This window comes from Vombatus ursinus, unplaced genomic scaffold (genome assembly GCF_900497805.2).
Source record: "Vombatus ursinus unplaced genomic scaffold, bare-nosed wombat genome assembly UNPS02014848.1, whole genome shotgun sequence".
Classification (NCBI taxonomy): domain Eukaryota; kingdom Metazoa; phylum Chordata; class Mammalia; order Diprotodontia; family Vombatidae; genus Vombatus; species Vombatus ursinus.
The window spans coordinates 5,427,310-5,448,781 of NW_020954626.1; the positions used below are offsets into that span (position 1 = coordinate 5,427,310).

The following is a 21,472-nucleotide window of genomic DNA, read 5'->3' on the forward strand; positions in this document are numbered from 1 at the left end:
ACCCAAGGATCTCAATCTGCTGCATAGTTTTAGGAAAACTGAGAGAATGGGAAAAGTGCAATGTTAGAATTCCTATGTGATAAACAGATACAATTAAATTTAACAAACATTTATTAAGTGACTACAAGCCAAGCACTCTGCCAAATGGTGAAGATGCAAAGGCAAGAAGCATCATAGTCCCTTCCATCAGGTAGTTTATATTCTACTGTAATTGTGCATGGATTTTTAACCTGACTTTTTTAAGGGGGGATGCTAATTTGGTTGGGTTAATACTTTTTGGTGAGTACAAAACTGCAGGATGTACATTTTATGTATATTTTTGAAGGAGATTCAAGCAGATTGAGGACATAGAAGTTGAAATTTATATCTATATCTACATAGATATAATGTATATATAATTACTTATATATAATACATTATATGATATATAATTACACAAAATTTTATACATGCACATACATATTTATAGGACAGGAACTAGAGCTATAATTTCTTTTTTTTTCTTTTTTTTTTTTTTAGGCAATTGGGGTTAAGTGACTTGCCCAGGGTCACACAGCCAGTAAGTGTCAAGTGTTTGGTCTGAGGCCGGATTTGAACTCAGGTCCTCCTGACTTCAGGGCTGGAGCTCTATCCACTGCTCCACCTAGCTGCCCCTAGGAGCTATAATTTCATTGGTATAAAGATCAACCAGTTGAGTACCTCCTCTGGAACTTGGAGTCTTAGCAGGTTGCCTTGTTCACTGAGGGGTTAAGGGATTTACCCAGGGTCATCAAGCCATTATTTGTCAGGGTGGGACTTGAACTCAGAACCCAGGCCTTTTGACTCCTAGGTCAGCTCTCTATCCATTATAATAATAATAGCTAGCATTGACATAGTACCTACTATGTACCAGGCACTATACTAAGTGTTTTACAAATAATATCTCAGATGATCCTCACAACAACCCTGAGGGGTAAGTGCTATTATTATCTCCATTTTACAGATGAGGAAACTGAGGCAAACCAAGGTTAAATGACTTGATCAAGGTCACACCACCAGTATCTGAGGCCAGATTTGAATTGAAGTCTTTTTTATTCCAGGTCCAGTGCTCTATCTGCTGTGTCTTTCATAATCTTTTATAGGATTATAAATACGGAGCCGGGATGATCTTATTCTGTCATCCAGTCTAACTTCCTTATTCTATGTAGGGGCAAACCAAGGTTCAGGGAGTAGTCATATCTATCTATATCTATCTATCTATCTATCTATCTATCTATCTATCTATCTATATGTATATGCACATGCACATCTACACACACACATATATATACACAGCCATGTATATATACACACACACACATACATATCTATACACATACACATATAACCACATATACACATACATGTATACATGTGTGTGCATGTATGTGTATGCATATGCACATGTATACACATATGTGTATACAGACTATATAGGTAATATATAGATATGTAGAGAGATTATATCTATCAATCTATGTTTATATATCTCTATATCTTATAGATTTATATGTACATAATACATATATACATATATATATCTTGTTTACATATAGTTGTTTTCATGTTGTCTCCTCTATACTGTGTGCTCCTTGAGACAGATTATCTTTTGCCTTTGTTTCCGTATTACTAGGCACAGTGCCTGGCACATAGTAAGTATTCAATAGGTGCTTATTGATTGACTACATGACCTTCCCAAGGTCAGATGTCAAGAACCAACATGTAATCTCACCTCCTCTGACTCCAGATCTAGGATTCTTTCCAATGCACCACCAATAAGACTCTTTATAGTTGTTGATTTTTGATAGTATCCTTCTATATGGTATTTTTTGCCATGGAGCCAAGTCTCCAAAAGTGCCAGTAAAGTAAGTTAATGTAGATGTAGGAGCACTGGGCCTGTTGCCTCTCTGTCAGTAGTCATTCTACCTGAAATTAGCAGCAATGCTGTTTCTAAGTTTCAAAGCTATAAAGTTTCATTATGTTTTTATTTGTTAATTTTATGTATCTGGGGGGAAATCTGTATATTGAAGACAGAAGAAAGATGGTGGTAGGAGAGATATATAGCTTGAAAAGAATATCATCTTAATGTTATTTGATTCTATTATCTTTTAATCCATTCCAAATCTACCTAATTGGACTGCATGTATCTCTCTGCCTTTTCCAAAAGATATGGTAAGAGATTTTGTTAAATGTATTAATGAGGTCAGCCTTTCTTAAGACAAAAAAAAAATTAAATCCTGTAACCACCAGCAGTGTTGGACAATATTGTGTCAACATGTTACATTTCCGTGATCTATAATTCTCTTCCTATTATTGAAAAAGAAATGAGTTAAAGCTAGCATAGGCTAGTTGTGGTCTATCCATGCTGGTTCTTAATGAATTCCCCAATCCTTTTGTGAGCATTTAATGATCAATTCTAGAATTTTACCAGGGACCCACAATTGGAAAGTATGGAAGATTCTATATTTTTTTCAATTTTTTTTTAAATTGGGAGAATATTTATCTTCTAGATTTACAATGAACCTTTCAGTCTTTCAAAGATTTTTTTTCAATGATCATTGACCATTGATTCTTTTTTCTATGATTATTACTCAATAACCACCACTGCTGGATCTTTCAGCACCCTGGGATGAAGCTTATCTGAGCCTTGTGACTTCAACTCATTCAATTTAATAAGCTTTTAAGGACCTACTGTGTGCCAGGATATGTGCTAAGTGCTGAGAATATAAAGACAAATGAGTATCCCTGTCCTCAAGGAGCTTGTATTCAATAAAGATAACTGAAGTCTCTTTTTATCATCTCTTCATTTGTTGGACTTTCAGTCATTTTATTTATTTATTTATTTATTCACTCACTCACTCACTCATTCATTTATTTATGTTACTATCCTGAATTTAAAAATCCTTTCCCTTGGTAGGAAAAATGAAAATAAGGTAAACATTGTATCATTTTGCTTTCTTTCCATTATCCATTATTATGCTTTCTTTACCTTTTAAAAATCTACTTCTTACTAAAAACAGAGCTTTTAACATCTTTAGTATTGTCCTTACCAATCAAACTAGCCTCAGTTTCCTTGTCCTCAAGTTGCTTTTAAATGAAAGGGATGTGTTTCTGACAATGTGTTCCACTCAAGGAAGGACTGATTGACTAAAACTCTGTAGTCTAGCCAGCTAGACGATGTCATTGACTAGATTGCTGGGCCTGGAGTCAGAAAGACTTGAATTCAAAATCAGCCTCAGGCACTTAGTAGCTGTGTGTACTAGGATAAGTCACTTATCCTCTGTGTGCCTCAGTTTCCTCATATGTAAAGTGGGGATAATAATGCACCTACCTCCCAGAGTTGTTGTGAGGATCAAATGAGATAATATTTGTAATGTACCTTGCAAACCTTAAAGTGCTATATATATGATAACTATTATTGTTATTAGTTGAATTCAGTTTGTGTTTTCAAAAGTCTCAGTATCAATTAGAGTAGATGTCGGCACATTTCCAAAGATGTTCAGCCAACAAATCTACAGATAGGCTCCATACTCCCCAGCCATAGCAGCAATAATTTAAATTTGTATGGTGCTTTACAGTGTTCAAAACACTCACATGTGCATTTTTTAATGCCTTCTTAATGTCCTCAAATCAAAATACATGCTAAAATATTTAAGAAATTGGGAAATTAATTTATCCAATCTAGCACATTCTTCAATAATAACAGAGTTTGGGAGTTTCTTTTTCTATTTTCCATGACAAGTTTCAGGGATAACAATTATGGGCCTAGGTTTACTTTAATCAGGTTGAAGCAGTGGGAAGAGTAATAAATTTGGAATCCCAGAATCCAAGCTGAAGTCTAGGCTCTGGTATTATGTGACTTTGAGTAGGCTATGTAATTTCTCTGGGCCTCGTCTGCCTCATCTGTAATATGAGGTTTGGATGAGATTTTTGTTTAAGATCTTTTTCTGTTCTAGATTTATTTTCCAACTCACAACCTTTATGGGGCTGAGATTCCTCATCTACAAAAGGAGGTGTTAGACGCAATGATCTCTAGGGTTTCTTCTGGATTTAAATTTTATGATTCTCTGATTTATGATTCTGTCCCAAGAGAATGAGATTACATATATACTTATACATCTACATCTACTTCTACATCTATATACTTATACAACATATATACTTGGTCCTGGATGGCTATGGCACCTAAAGTATCTTTGCATTTTTAACAGTTATTCAGGACAAAATGTGAAAATGAAGGTCTGAGTTTTCATATTAGACTACAGGTATTAGATTTCTCATTGGACATTTGAGATTCCAAAATGGTTCTATATACATTATCTCATTTAAGCCTACAATAACCTCATAAGGTAGTATAAGCATTATTATGCTAATTATCTAAATCACCTATTACTTAAAATTACTTTTATAGATGAGGAAACTGAGGCTTGGAGATATTGTGTCTTGTCCAAAGTCATGCAACTAGTAAGCATCAGAGACAGATTTAAACCTAGGTGATATGACAACTTAAGCATTTTGGGGCAATATTTTTTATCTCTTAGTTTTATGGTTGCCCTTTTTTTTAACCATCATAGTAATTTGCAATGAGATCTCTTTCTCTGAGGTGATGCAGTGAACAGAAAACCAACTCTGGACTCAGCAGAGCTTGAGTTCAAATCTGACCTCAGATACTTACTAGCTGTGTGACCCTGACTTGTTGAGGGTCACTTAACTTTACTTCAGTTTCTTCATCTCTAAAATGAGCTAGAGAAGGAAATGGCAAACCCCTCCAGTATCTTTTCCAAGCAAACCCAAAATGAGGTCACAAAGAGTTGGACATGACTGAACAACAGCAATAACCACCATCTCTCTGATGACCTTCTTCCTGTTGTGTTTCTTTGTATTATCTTGCTTTTAGATCACGTTGTTCATTCTTTCCATTAAAAAAGAAGCATCCGTCAGTCAGTCAAGGACGCTTGTCAATTGTGCTTATCTCTACTTAATTCCTTATTTTGACCAATGGCTAAAGAGTCAAGTCAGAGAAGTTTTATTCCATGACTTCTTGGACTCTTAAGTGCATCAGCTAATAGGTCAAGGGAAAATGTGTGTGTGTGAAGTGGGATTAAATGTGAATGGAAGACAAATGTGTTTCTTGTTGTTATGGCTTCTGAGCATTTCTTTTCCACCCCTCAATCAAAGCAACGTATTGCTTTTCTATCTTGTTCTGATGATTGATTCCCATCTTCCAAACCTTGACTTCGCTGGGTGAATGAACCCCCATTTCCTCTCCTTAATCGTTATCCCACACTATTGTTACTTGCCTCCTTTCCTAAGTAAACTATTCTGAACCTGCATCCTCTTCCTCTTGAATTATATGTGTTCTTCCTGCAAACATTGATATTTTTTTCATGAAAGTTTTGAATTTTTCCAAGTGAGAGAAAACTATTAGGGTTGAATTGTTTGTTTTGATGAGGATCAACCTTGGATAGGTATCAAAGTTCTGAGGTCTTCAGTTCTTCCTCAAATCCTCTTGATTCAGTACATAGGGGAAACAAATCTAAAGCCTACTTGGCCATTTAAAAAATAGGATTGTTTATCTACCTGGAAAGGGACCTCAAAAGTTATTTGATCCAACCTCCTCATTTTAAAGTTGAAGAAACAGGCTCAGAGAAGTTAATTGAATTGCCCAGAGCTTGCACATTTACTAAAAGTCTGAGATGGGATTTGAACCCAGGTCTTCCAGACTCCAACTCCAGTAACCTCTCCACAACATTGTGCTGCCTTTTGATGATGTACTAAGTTAACGTAAACCTTTTATTATTCATGTAATTTAAGAGCATGGAACAGCAAATTATTAAAAATAATAGAAGAAAGATCTTACAATTCCATATTACCTGGGTCCAGTAGAATGTAAGCTCCATGAGGCCAGGACCATAATCTGAATTTTATATTTGTTGTGATGAATTTAGTGAAATAATAACCTTTATGGATCGTACTTTATTTATCTTTGTATTTTCCTTTATACATAGCAACAGTGTCTTTATATACGACATAAGGTGTTTAATAAGCATGTTGACTCAGAATTAAAAATGTTGGTAGGGAAGGAAACCCTGAGAAAGTCATAATATTATTAAGTACAGTTATGATAAATAATAGCAAAGATAAAATGACAATATTATATTAGATTAACTGTTGCCATTTGCATCACACTTGGACCAAATGATTTCCATTTATTAGTATTCTATTGATAACTATTACCAGTGTCCTGATATACAACCCACTTTAGGGGAATGATTTAAGTAGTTTTAGTAATAGTTGTAAATAATTACATTGTAAAAAAAATTTGATTACTAGATGATTGCTAACCAGTTATTGAACTCTTTTAAACTTTTTTCAATGAGTTTGCTTGAATTCATTCACCATTTCTCAAAAAAAAAAAAACCCAACCCATTTTTATATTGATCTAGACAAAGTATTACAGGTATTTCAATGGTGTCTGGTGAAGTATACTCAATTCAACAATCATTTATTTAGTGCCTACCATGTGTCAGGAATTATGTAAGGTAATGGGGATGCAAAGGCCAGAAATGATCCCTACCCTCAAGGAGTTTATATTCTACTGGGGGAAAATATGAATAGAAATGTATAAATAAAAAACATGCCAATTTATATAGGAGTAGGGAGGGCCTTCATACTAAAGAGTTTAAGAAAAGTCTTGTGTTATATATGACACTTAAGCTTAATTTTGATTCTAGGGATCCTAAATATTGAGAGTAGAATGAATTTTTACTTTTAATATTCATTTTAACAAAATTCCTTCCGTTTTAGAAACTACATCAAGCCATGGAAAGAAGAGAAAGAGTAATGTGGCTTTCCATCGTAATTGAATATCTTCCATGAATGGAGCTTTACCCTTCTTCATCCAACGACAAGAAACTTGTAATGCTTAACATCTCAGCTATCTTCAAGTGATTGATATAACACAGTAATGCTTAGGTTGGAGTTTCAAATTTCCATCTGGATATATCATTCAGTTTTTTCAAACAGGAAGGGAAATGTAGATTACCCTCCATGGTGTCTGACTTTTTTAAGAGCCTGATCTTACCTTTTCTCCATAAGCTTTGTAAAGGAATGTTTACAAAGAAATTGGGAAATAGTACAAAAAAGAAAGAAAATCGCCCTAGCAAAAAAAAGCAAGACACTCTTCTATCTGGCCAGACAAAAACCCCTAAATTTTCTACCACTTTGAAAAGCACTGTTAAAAAAATTGCCAAGTGTTCATCTCCTCGCAACTTGTCCACAGAAGAAGACGAAGTCAACAGAGAATATTCCCTCTCTCCCACGTTCAGTTATCGTGTCGCGATCGCTAACGGATTGCAAAAGAATATTCTTGTGACAAACACCAGTAATGAGGATCTGGTTCAAGAGCTATCCTCTATTGAGAGCTCCTACTCAGAATCATTAAGTGAGATCAAGGGCAGCGCTGATAGCAAGGAGCACTCTTCACACACAATGCCAGTGCGACGCAATAGAAAAAGCTTGAGCAGTCTAGCTCCCTCTGAGGGAAGCTCTGATGGGGAGCGCACGTTACATAGCCTGAAACTAGGAGCCTTACGCAAATTGAGGAAATGGAAAAAGAGCCAAGAATTCGTCTCTTCTGATTCAGAGTTGAGCACAATGAAAAAAACATGGGGACTCCGAAGCAAATCCTTAGACAGAACTGCCCGTCCCCAGAAAACAAACACCCTCGAACCTGGGTTTAGTTCATCGGGCTGCATTAGCCAAACCCATGATGTTATGGAAATGATATTTAAGGAACTTCAGGGAATAAGCCAGATTGAAACAGAACTTTCCGAATTAAGAGGCCACGTCAATGCTCTCAAACACTCCATCGATGAGATCTCTAGTAGTGTAGAGGTTGTCCAAAGCGAAATAGAACAGCTACGCACTGGCTTTGTCCAGTCTCGAAGGGAAACCAGAGACATTCATGATTATATTAAACAGATAAGTCATACTGGAAGCAAAGCAAGTCTGAGATTTTTAAATGTGCCCGAAGAAAGATTTGAATATGTTGAAAATGTTGTATATCGGATTCTCATAGATAAAATGGGGTTTTCAGATGCACCCCATGCTATAAAAATAGAATTTGCTCAAAGAATAGGGCAGCAAAGGGATTGTCCAAATGCAAAGCCTCGCCCCATACTTGTATACTTTGAAACACCTCAACAGAGGGATTTCATATTGAAAAAATCTTATAAACTTAAAGGAACAGGCATTGGAGTGTCAACAGATATTCTAACTCATGATATCAGAGAAAGAAAAGACAGAGGAATGCCAACCTCCCAAACCTATGAGAGTATGGACATTAAGCTCTCTACTCTTGAGCCTAAAATCAAAAGGAGCAGTTGGCAGTCACCAGATGATAGCGATAAAGATCTGGATTCTGATCTTAATAAAAACAGCTATGCTGTGATGTCAAAGTCAGAGTTTCAAACCAAAGCAAGTGGTCCAAAGTCAAATGCAAAATCTCATAATGCTAGAAGTAGGAATAAAACTGCAGACAGCAGCAAATTTTCAAATAAATCAGACTATGATGAACAAGCTCCACAGTTTCCCGAATCTGATAACTTGGAGAAGGAATCCAAGTCTTATTATGCTGACATGGCTCCCCTCTGGCATTCACAAAGTGATTTTCTCACACCAAAACTGAGCCATTCCGAATCTGATTTTTCCAAACTATGTCAATCTTATTCAGAGGATTTTTCAGAGAATCAATTTTTTACCAGGACAAATGGAAGTTCTCTCTTATCTTCTTCAGACAGAGAACTTTGGCAGAGGAGACAGGATGGCACCAACTGGTATAGCAGCTCCCAGGACCAGAACTTTAACAGGAATATTCAAAATGACCAAGGTCCCAATGAAATAGAGAACACTGAAACAGTGGACAGTGGTGTCAGTAATGGAGTAGTGTGTGTATCAGGAGACAGAAGCAATTACAGTGATTCCCAGCTCTCCTTACGAGATGATCTCTCACCATGGAAAGAATGGAATCAGTCAGAACGAGGTGCAGATTTGGGCCTTGATTCATCCACACAGGAAGGTTTTGACTATGACACCAACAGCCTGTCAGACCCACAGCTGGATGGTGACAACAAAGATCTGGATGACCTAGGAAAGTGCCACAGTGACCTTCCAGATGACTCGGAGAGCTATGATTTTACCTTAGATGACAATTCTTCCCCATGCCCTGGGTTGGATAATGAAACACAAGGCCAATGGGTTGGCCCGTATGATGTTTATCCAGAAGCCAATTCTAATGAACTTTACCAAAATCAAAATCAACTGCCAATGCTGTTTCGGAGCCAGAGTGAGTTACCAAGTGATGCCTCAGAGGAAGCTGCACCCAAGTCTTGGCATAGCAGATTGAGCATAGATCTTTCTGATAAGACATTTAGCTTTCCAAAGTTTGGGTCAACCCTTCAGCGAGCCAAATCAGCTCTGGAAGTTGTGTGGAACAAAAGCACTCAGAGCCTAAGTGGATATGAGGATAGTGGGTCATCCTTAATGGGGCGATTTAGAACTTTATCCCAGTCTACTGCAAATGAGTCAAGTACCACCCTTGATTCTGATGTCTACACTGAACCATATTACTACAAAGCAGAGGATGAGGAAGACTACAGTGAACCTGGAGCTGAACATGAAACAGATTATGTAGAAGTGATGGAGCAAGTTCTTGCTAAACTAGAGAATAGAACTAGCATTCCTGAAATGGATGATAATGTCCAGGAGTATGAACACCCTTCATATGAAACACCTTATGAAACACCACAAGATGAGGGGTATGACGGGCAAGTGGATGACCTGATGAGTGAAAAGGGCTTGGAACCTTTAAATGGAACAATAACTGAAGTGGAAGTAAGGGAAGATGAAAACCAGAATGTCCCTGAAAAGCCTCCAGAAGTACCAAAACCCAAGAGGATTCGTCCCTCCTTTAAAGAAGCTGCCTTAAGAGCATACAGGAAGCAAATGGCAGAGCTGGAGGAGAAGATTCTAGCTGGAGGTACCCAAATTTAAATGTTACATTATAAATGTAATGTTCCTATCATGCGTGTTTTGTCATAGGTATATTCTATGTTTACTTTGGGGAGAAATAATTACTCTTGTTGTGCAGACCTGCTTCCTCCAGGTAGGCTTATATTTTACTCAAACTGTCCCCTCTAAAGGTGGAGAGAGGCTAAAATTGATGCCTCAATTAAAAAATTAATTTCATTAAATTAATTAAATTAATTTTAAAAATTTAGCCTAAAAATTTCAAACCATAGCATACTTAAATATAGCCTGCTAAGTTAAAATCACCTCTTAGCTCCCTGCTATGTGTTGTGGGAGTTTGAGGTTTGTCCCAGGCATAAAGAAATGAGTGAAGCTATGGATATCATTCCCTTGTCCCATAATGGATCTCTAAAGTATATGCCTTGGCTGTATTGTACTCATCAAGACAGAAAGAAGGGAGAGCCCGGTGCCGAATCAAAAGCCTAGTTGAAGACAACATAGACTTAAAATGTGGGGAAAAAAGAAAATAATCCCCAAAACAACAGAAAATTCTAAACATGTTGCATGAGTAGAACATCCAGTTAGGTGTCCCATTGGTAAAGGAAGGAAGTGAAAGGAGTAAGCATTTATGTATTCCAGATACTATGCTAGGCATAAAGGAGTGTTTAGGTCCTGGAGTGTTTCATGACCTTGACTTCTATGAGTGTATTTAAGTATACTGTTTAAGGAGGCAATTTGATTTTGTTACCTTTTTTATGTGGGAAAAGTCAAATCATCTTAACACAAAAACATTTTTAATGATCTAATTTTCTGAATTATGACTTTTCATATAAATTTTACCTCAACTTATCTTGACCTCCATGGTTTATTCTCCTAACAAGTCTCCCACTATTTATCTCAATGATTTACCTTATTGACAAGTGTCCCAGTATTTTTTATGAGATTATCCATGATGATAATTTTTTTATGAATTAATATTACTATTTCCCTACTGACTAATGAGTATTTATTAGTCATTGTTATCATCCCTAATAACCAAATGAAAATATTTATTTAATTTAACTGTATGTATATGAGGATGGATTCATCAGATCAAATTTTATTGGCAAAAAATTAGAAGGTAGTTAATATAATTATTAAATTACTATAGCTGGTAAAGAGGCCTTTTTTCTTTTACTGGAGCTGCAGTTTTATATCATTTTCTGGTTGCTTCAGTCGGATCACTGAGCACTTGGGTGAATTTGTTTCATGACTTATCCCATTCAGTCACTAACATGGTTGAAATGTGTCAGGGTGCTTTGTGCTTTACATATAAACTAGTTTGACTAGATTTGAAAAATAGCAACAGAAATGAAGGAATTAAATCTGTGTAAAAGCAGTCTGATATAGTGGCTAGAAAGTTGGTCTTGAAGTCAAGAATATCTAGGTTCACATCCCATGTCTCACACATACTGGCTCTGTGACTCTAGTCAAGTCTCTTAACCTTTCTCTGCACTGCACAGGACTTGCAAAGAAGGTGATGCAGGAAGTTATTGCCTCCCCCGGGGAATTCCCAATAATAGTGAAATCACAGGTCCATTCCTTATTCCTCTACCTACACCTACTCTCTGATAAGATCTGTGATATCACACATGGATCATCTCCTAAGCTTACTCTTTAATTAGCAAGATCAAAGACTGGTTTCCTACTATTGACAACTTTTTTTCAAATCAACACATCTTTGCTCTGAACTTGTAACCCTCAATATCCTAGTTGTATCTAGAAGAGAACAGACACGCTTTTATTTATTTATTTTTTTACTTTGCTCTTTGAAACTGTCGAGTATGTGCATACATGCAGGTACACACATATATACCCAGGTAAACTCTACTGGGAAACATTAAAGGCATCAGAAATAAATAACGAAGGCAGAAATTACAACATTTAGCTATCTGTATGTGTAATGACCCTAGTAGCCTTCCTGACCAGCTAAAATAAATGCCAGGAAAGCTCAAAAATCCATGTCAGGGAAGTTGAGTTACTCTGTCATAGTAAGATTAACAGTAATAGAGTCCAAAGCCCCTTTTCCCGCAGATTGAAGTTTGAATATCAATTAGCTGGCAATTTCCCAGGATTCTTCCCTCCCACCCCCTCAACCCCACTAGCATGAATCAGCACCAGTCCTTAGGTACAAACTCCTCTTTGCTTCTGCTAACGCCCGGTCCTGCTAAACCCAGATGAGAGCCTTGTTTAAAAACAAAACAAAACAAAAACCTTTGGACTTTACTGGTTTGGCAGAGAATGCCCCATTCATTCTGGCACCACCGTGAGTCTCTTTACTCCATCTAAGACACCAGCAGACTACCCCATGTTCATTTTCCCTGACCATTGCCTTTATTTTGTGAATTGCTCCCTCAATAAAGCTGACTACCTTTATTGCCTTATGTGCCCCCTGCATTCCTTGTATTTAACTTTGACATTCCAAACCTTCCTAATTCTGCTTTAAGACAATATTCAATTACCAAGTAACTCTATCTTATTCTGTTGTTTCACTTCACTTGCTGTCTTACAAATAATATCCTTAGAGTTGGGGGAATCAGTCAAGTGCTGGATGATAGATCACATTCTAAGGTCTTAGTTTATAGATTTGTGGATTCAATTTGGCAAAATTGGTTGGTGCCGACTCTCAGTCTTCTTAGAATCTGTGTTTCCATCTTGCAGCTCTCTGTGTGAATTAGTAGCATACTCTTGCTATAGTCTCTCACTTTCCCCACCTCCATTTCCCATAAGATGCTATCTCTCTTGGGATTCCTGCCTGTAAAGAACTTACTTTACTTACCAATGACCTGAGGAAGTGCTGTCTTCTTGCCTCTTGGCTCCTTATATGAGCAAAACCATTCCATATATGATCTCCAAAGATTTCAACCCTTGGGAATAAGGCTTTCAGAATCTGGCACTTGTCTCCCTTGCCTGTCCTAGAAACAGATGTTCACTCATAATTTTCTTATCCTGGTTGTTAGGGTGAACAAGTCACTTCTACCTTCTAGGTATTAGTTTCTCCCTCTGTAAAATGAGGAGACTGGACTACATGATCCCTTTTACCTCTAGTTTGGCAAGTAGTAGCGTAATAAATAGAGAGCTAGACCTAGAGAGCTAAAGACCTGAATTCAAATCCTGCCTCAGATACCTACTGACTGTCTGATCCTAGGCAAGTCATTAAACTCTCTGTCCCTTGGATTCTTCATCTGTAAAAAGGGGATAACAATAGCACCAACCTCCCAGGATTGTTGTAGCTCAAATGAGATAATAGTTGTAGAGGGTTTTGCAAACTTTAAAGCCCTATATTAATGATAATTTTTATTAGATTTATGGTCCTGTGATCCTAAAGTCACTAGTCAAATTACTAATCACTGTCATGACCTTGTTTGTTGCAGTTTCCTTCTCTAACAGTTGCTATAGATTGCTATTGGGGACTGCTATTTCTTAGAATCTATAGGAGCTGCAGTCCATGAAGCCAGGTCTGTGGTTGTCTCTCCCAAATTTAGTGTACCATGATGCTCCCAGAATGTTACCTCTTCCCAGGCCAATTTTCTTTTTTCTTTTCTGAATCTGTACCCTTTGGTGGATCTCTTGGCTCTTAACTTGCTCACAAACTTTAAATAAGACATATTTAGATTAGACACTTATCTCTGGCCAGTGACATGCTCCAGGCAGCTCTATACTTTCAAATTGAATTGTGCAACCTGTCCTCCTCAGATGAATGGTTTTTCAGAGCCCAGGCTAACAGCTACATTTCTTATATTTAAAGTAAACAACATTTTCCAAATCCATGTGCAAATATATGGCCCTACAGCATTTTAGAAACTTTTGTTATGGATTGGCTTTCTTCTTTGGGACTTTTTATGCTAATATACATCTGACTTGAAAGTATAAGGGAGTCAAAATCCCCTGAAATCTACTTTATGTTGGATTGGATATTTATCTTACTTCCAGAGTAGTCTCTATTTTTTTGTTCTTAAATATTACCTGTATTTTACCTGTATAACAATTGAATACATTTTTTCAGTTTTTGCTTTTTCTAGATTCTTAACCCTTGATATGAAGACAAATAAAGAAGCAGCATATCTTGGTGCTGTGATAGAAAGTTAGTTAGATATTCTTGTACAAAATATTAAGCAAGATTATAGGGGACAGAGCCATGAATTTCATATTCCTGACTTTTAAAAGACAATTTACCTAGGCAAAATGTGTTTAAAGAAGAGGCATTTATCTCTCAAGAAAAATTTTTTAATTAAAAAAATCTTAGCAAACACTCAAAAACCAACATTAAAATAGGCAAAAATTAAAATGATCATACCTTAACTTTTAAATAACAAATTATTGACATTTTGATTTTTTAAAAAGTATACATTTTCTTTAATGGAATAATGACAAAACTATCCTGTTTGTTTCCATGTGCTGATCTGATCCCTTCTTCTGTGTCCCTCTGGAAAATTACATGAAAAGCACAAACATGTAAGCTGTCAAGAACCTGAATCTTTTCAGAATTTTAAGAGGGAAAAGCAAAATTTTAGGCTGAGTAACTGCCTTGTCCACTCCGGACCTAGGGAATTGGATTACCTTTAACATTTTGGAATATAGATGCTGCAGACTAACTTTCTCTAGAGTCTGTTTTAAGTGCTTTAGTTAATTATTCTAAAGGAAATCAGCCCACATATCTCTAAGCTGTTCTCATGTTGAGAAAGGGTACCAGACTGATGGCTCAAGAGGCTGAAATAGCCTAATTTTCAAAATAACATGCCCCGTTTCAGCAGCAGCTGGGCAACCTTCCTCATCCTGCATTGCCAATATGTCTTGGCTCTTCGGGAGAAAAGCTAGCCAAGGAATAGTAGTGAGTCAGTGTCCAGATCTGATCCCTGCTCTTCATCTCCACTGAGAAAGCCCCACAAATTGCCAAGTGCCATGATGGGTTTTGTGGCATGGACATCTGCTCCCTAGGCATTGGCTTGAGGTTAACAGATTTTCTTACTGTGGCCACCATTAGGCAGTTATGATGTCTTTTATTCATTTCTAACCCAAACTACATGGGACCCTGAGAATCTTGCTATCAAACCCTATGACTCACTTTTCCCTGATAAATCTCTGCAGAGTTATAGAATGATAAAAATGGGTTACTTCTTTGTTTTCAAATATTTTGGTAAGCTAAGGTAAAAGTAGATCTTAAAATCTTAAAGTGTGTGTGATAGGCTATTTGGGTGCTACACAGTGCTATCATTATAAATAATTTATTTAGCAAAGACGCTAGTAATTGAAGAAATCCTAGAAATGTAACCTGGTATGTATCTTTGTTCTCTAGCTTCTAGTCCCATACTGGATCCTGGTTGACTCCTTAAGGGACATGAGGTAGAGTAGGGATTGCTCTTCTCTGCATGGTGGGAGCCTGATTTCCCTCAAGCCTCAAGATTGTAAATTGAACTACCCTTGTCCTCATAACTTATAGCTACTTTATAGGATATTACAGTTAAAAAAAAGTATGGTAGAGGCTACCCAGTTCAACCCTTTCCATAGAGTACTTCCAGCCTAAGGTTGCTACTGTCAGATCTAGCTATAGGCAAAATTCTGAGCTAATTGTTTATTTTGGAAGTTCTTCCCACCAGCATTCCCTCTTGTTTCCACTGCAATGTTGCTCTCCCATTCCCTTCTTATAGCCTCAAATACCTAGGGACTTCATACTCTCGTGATTGTCCGGTGTTCACATCAAAACTTGTTCAATGTTAAATTATTTTAGGGTTTCAGTATCTCTGAGGCACTGGGTAGCATAATGGGTATAGCACTAGGCTTGTGATGGGGAAGATCTGAGTTCAAATCTGGCCTCAGACATTTACTATATGTGTAACACCAGTCAAGTCACTCATCCTCTGTCTGCCTCAGTTTTCTTAACTGTAAAATGAGGATGATAAAAGTATCTACCTCCCAGGATTGTTGTGAGGATTAAATGAGATAATATTTGTAAAGCATTGAGCATGTAGTAGATGCTTCATAAATACTTGTTTTCTTCTTCTCTATGAGAGATAATCTAGTAAACTAGTTGCTGCTAAAGTATTGGTGACTGACAATGCCTAATAGGTTTGGTGATCTACAATGCCTTAATTTCCTTTTCAGAGGAAATATTGCATTTTAATAAAGACCTTTAATACCCTATTCCCTAAGAGAGACCACTGTGGGAATTTAATGAATTATTGTAGGGCAGTGGAAGAGACAATTATGGGTGATTCTCCAAATCAGACCACCAGCTTTGCCTAGAAGCCTTGCTATTAACTGTGTGCCGTAGCCAGTGACCCATCTGTATCCCAGGGTACTTGGAAATATATCTGTTTTATGATGATTAATGCAACATACTCCTTTTAAATTGTAGTTTCCTAAAATCATGACAATGAAATTTAAATGGTATCATACCTCAAGCAAGTCATTATTCTGCCTCTTCATTGCTTCGGGCCACCAAATTTTCACTAGTTTTACACTAATGTCATTTTGTTCCTGTTTTGATATAAATTGGATTATTAAAAATTCAGAACACTGTCTGGCACTGTTTATTCGCCCTAAACAAATGTCAAAAGGAATTGTAAATGACGGAAAAACTTCAAGCTTTCTAGACACATCAAGGTTTTGAAGTAAAAGATTCAGTTCTTAATTTTTCCAGATTTAAATCCTGGCCTAGCCAGGGACCTCTTAAAGGCTGATAAATGGAGTATTACAGTTGCTTGAAGGGTGATGAATTTGATGCCTGCTTTGATATGTCTCCAGTTAGAGTTTAATGTTTCTCTCACATGAATTTTTCCTAGCAGAAGAATGTATCCCACCTCTTACTCAGAGCTCCACCTCCAGTCCCTATTCATATAGCTTCTGAAATGGTGATATCTCAGAGTAAGAATTTCTATTGCTAATAGATTAGTTCCCCCACCCACCCACTCCTACTAAGCCAGGCATTTTGTTTAAACTAGTTTAAGTTTGTGTTAGAAAGAGCAGCATGCATTGCATGAGAATTGAATGTATCATTACTTGCTTTGATTTAATCTGTTCCCCAGATCTAGTAGTTTACATTCTCTTATGCAGGAAATAGAATGAACACATATTAATAAATAGAAAATTTTTGCAAAGCAATTCCACTGTTGAATGAGGGTACTAATCAATGAAGAAAATTTATTAAATACTTGTCATGTGCCAAAGCACTGCCCTTATTAATAGGAATGTAAAGAAAAAAGAAAAAGCAGTTCCTGGACTCACGTTCTAATGGAGGGAGAAGAAACTAACATATTCTCAAATAGGTATATACAAGAAGATACACTCAGAGTGCATAGAAAGTAAGCTTAGAGAGGAAGGCATAGACAACTTGGGAGAGTCAGAAATAAGCTTTTTGTACAGATGGTACACCAGCTGAGCTTTGGAGGAACCAAGGATTTTAGGAGTTATACCATAGAGATGTCTACTTGATGCAGTACATTCTTGGGACTATTTTTTTATAGTCCCAAGAGAACTATGTTTAATAAGCTTACATTTCCTCCTTTGAGTTCAGGATGGCAATATTTGGGTTCTCATATAAGCTTTGTTACACAGTACTTGTGGGACTTTAGACAAATTATCTAAATCCTCTCATTTATAGATGAGGTAATGAATGTCCAAAGAAGTATGGTGATGATCTTGAAGGTCAGGTTCACCCCTTTTCTACGTGGTCATGGAAGAAATAGGTGGGTATGAAGGAATAAGGGAGCCCCCATACTCCTATCCCTGTCCTATCCTTCATTCAAGCTGGAATATATCCCTTGCAATACTTTAAGATACAGGGTTGCTAACTTCATCTTTAATTTGTATGATTTTTTTTTTGCACACTCCTGATGGCTAAGAAGAAAATCCTTTCCTTCTAGCTTCCTCCCTTCTTCACCCCTTCTTCACTCTAGAGTAGTAGCCTGCCTAGGAGTCTGGAAAATATCCCAGATGATACTTGTTGCAACACTTTGGTCATACAATGGCCAGAAGGAATGTTTATATCATATAGGAACGTGAAAAGATCATTTGACCTTCCTTGGCTGTCATTTCTACTATTATGGCCAAAAGTCTTTGAAGCTTTTCTTTTTGGGGACTGTGACCTTAGGGGTATAGGGAAGTGTTGATAGCAAAACAATTTGAGGTAAATTTTCTTGAGCACCCAAAAGGTACTTTATTCCAAGCATGAAAATTGTTCAGGGTATGGTCTACATGCAGGTAAAGAAAGCTGATAAAAGTTCAGCTACATTCAGAGTAAACAAAGTCTTACTTAAAAATTGTTTGTTTTTTTTTTTAGATATTGTTTTTCAAGCCTAATTGCTCCCAGATAAGGTCTTTCTTAAACTCATAAAATCTGAAATCTGTCTCCCTGGTCATCCCATTTCTACATAGTCATTGAGTAAAGGGTTATCTTCCCTAGTTCTATACTCAGATTTATGTTGGACTATATTCCTGGAATTCTCTCGGGTGCAGGTTTATCATCTGTCTTCAACTTCTATAGAAGTTTCCACTATTGTCTTCTCAGTTTTCTAGTTATTAATCCTAATCTTGACATATTCTTGAGGGGAAAAAAAAGCATTGTTCTGTGTTTCTTAGACCCTATGTGGTTACCTTATAAGCTTGTCTTGAGATTGGAAAGAAGAGGTTGGGGACACCAAACAGAAATATCAGGCTTCCTCCCTCCGCCTGCCAAAGTTACCTCTTTTAATTCTAATGGCATTGATTTTGTTTATGTAAAACTCTTTATATTTTTACATGAAATTCTATATTTATGTTCTATCATACTAATCTATTATTTCAGAAATCCCTCCCCCCCATACACAACTTTGCAAGGCAGCTTCTTTCATTCTCCTCTAATTTTATTATGATGTGACCTTTTCTATTTAGGTCACATTGATTTGGAATGTTTTGTGGAATATGGTATAAGATATTGATCTAAACTGAATTTCTGCCAGACAGTTTACCAATTTTGCTGACAGTTTTTGTTGAATAGGGAATCCTCATACTGTTGGTGTTCTTGTGTTTACTGAAGACACAACAACTCAAGTTTCATTGACTCTGGGTTGTACTTGTCTGGTCTGTTACACTGACCATCTGACTCTTCATTAATACTAGGCCCCTGCTGTGTTTGTCCACTGACTTTTCTTCCAGTTCTTTACTACTAAAAATATTTTCTCACAAACATTTTTCATATATATGGGACCTTTCTCACTTTCATCTCCTTGAAAACTAGTACATGCTCAGAAGTAGTATTACTTAAGCAAAGGTTGGGTATGTTTTAGGGACAATATAATTACTATTTTTGAGAATAATTGGATCAATTCACAACTTCACCTGTAGTGTTTGAATGGACCTAACTTCCCTCAAGCCCTCCAACACTTAGGCGTATTTATCTTTTGACATCTTTCCCAATCTAGTACAGCAATCTTTTTACTTTCTCTTAAATTCCTATAGGATTTAAAGTCAGCACCACACAAGCTGGCATTTAATTGCCTTAATTTTTTTTAACGTGGGCTAATTTTTGTCTTATAAAGCAGGTTATATGCTCTTGAGTACAGGTACCTTGCTATTGACTACTTTTGTATTTCCCACAGCTTCTAGGACAGAGTTGGATAAACAATACTCAGTAGGTACTTTCTTTCAGTGACTTACTAGATTGAAGAATACGTATTCACTGGACAGCGTTTTATCACCTGTAGTTTCAAAGATGACTCATGTCTTTCAATCTTCACCCTTTGTCTTCAGCACCATAGAATAATGAACTACTCTAGCTCATAGTGAGGCCCTGAGAAGGGAACAGACAACATAGAGATAAAAAAAAATATTAAGATCCTATTTGAATGTGGTATTATGTTAGGGATGGTTTAGAGAGAATTATGTAGCACAGGTCCTGTCTGTGCGGAACTTACTAAAAAAGGAAAAAGAGAACTTTCAGAGAGACAATGAATAAAAATATATATCATTTGAAAAAGATGTTCATAGTCATGTACAAATAAAAGTTTCGGGTATCCAGAGTAGATGGAGATTCTATGGGATTCAAACTTTTTCTGGGGACGTCAATAGAAAGGAAGAGGAAAGTGGATAATACAAATTAATATGGGCTAAAAATAACTTACAGTTGATTTTGAAATGTGTCATACAATGCTTTTATAGCACATCCGTGTGTCCCTAATTATTTTGAATATTGAGCTAAGGAAGATATAGTTTTCTGTGGTAGAAATGGGATTTGGAAAAGAGTCAGGACAAGCTTGAAAAGACTTGCAGTTTTTCTCAAGGATATTGGTCATCAGATTTGCAATTGATACAAAACCAAAAGAGTGAAAATACTGAGTGTGAGAAGCAAGCTTCAAAACTAGCTTTATTTATGTAGTATTTTTTAACTAAAATCAAACACATGAAAATTAACAAGGATATATGGAAAGCCTTGCATTTACATTTAAAAATTCAGTATATTGATAATGGGATAGGGGAGTACTCATTTGGTAGCAGTTCATGTAAGAAGTTTGGGGGTCAACACTGAAGGGATTGTAGAAAGGCACACAAATGCGTTGTTGGTGGAGATATGCATTAGTAATCCTTTTTGGAAAGCAATTTTATATTATGTAAATGAAGTGGCTAAAATGTCCATACCCTTTGACCCAGAGATAACACCATTAGGTATACTCCCCAAGGAGTTCATTCACAAAGAGAAAGGCTTCTTATACACCAAAATATTTACAGCAGCAGTTTTTGTGGTAGCAAGGAATTGGGGGAAAAATAGATGTGAATAAATTGAGGATCAGCTAAACAAATGGTGGTACATGAATGTAGTAGATTATTATTTCATAAAATGATGACTATAATGAGTACAGAGACACATGGAAAGACTTACATGAACTGATACAAAATAAACACAATGACTATAACAATGTAAATGGAAAAATGAATGTTGCAAAATTGCGCAGAATAAGCATGCAAAAAATCAGCTCCAAGGAAGTGATGAGAAGATACTATTCTCCCCTTTAATGCTTTTTGGGAGATAGAGGTTGATTTGTTTGGAATGCTACATCAAATGTCAGATAGTTTTTTCCCCAAGTATCAATCAGTTTTACTGAACATTTGTTTCTCTGCCTTCTTTTTTCTTTATTTTTAAAAACTTCTTTGTTTATAAAGGATGGCTCTCTGGAAGGGGAGAGGATAAGGGTCCAGGGAAATCTAGGCAGTACAAAAACAAAATGAATAAAAAAAAATCTTAATATAAAGATCTGTGGAATTTCAACTGATCCAGAAGCTTAATCTGAGCCAAGAATACATTTGACAGCTAAGGATGCTAACATAATCTTAGGCCAAAATAATAGTGTTATGTCTGGAACAAGGGGAATAAGAGGGTGACTCGATGGTCAAACTATATCTAGAAAATTTTGCT

The 21,472-nt window shown here is 36.5% G+C and overlaps 1 protein-coding gene across 2 annotated transcripts in view; it reads left to right on the forward strand.

Annotated features, from left to right (window-relative positions):
- Positions 1 to 7,065: 7,065 nt before the first annotated feature.
- Positions 7,066 to 21,472, forward strand: part of UNC13C (unc-13 homolog C) — a 669,423-nt gene continuing 655,016 nt past the window's right edge. Inside the window, exon 1 of one of the 2 annotated variants that reach the window (XM_027840843.1) lies at positions 7,066 to 10,057. In XM_027840843.1, the coding sequence (XP_027696644.1) occupies positions 7,069 to 10,057 (2,989 nt within the window). In that variant the 5' untranslated portion in view covers positions 7,066 to 7,068. The remainder of the gene's footprint in view (positions 10,058 to 21,472) is intronic. The other variant, XM_027840842.1, reaches the window with a different exon arrangement.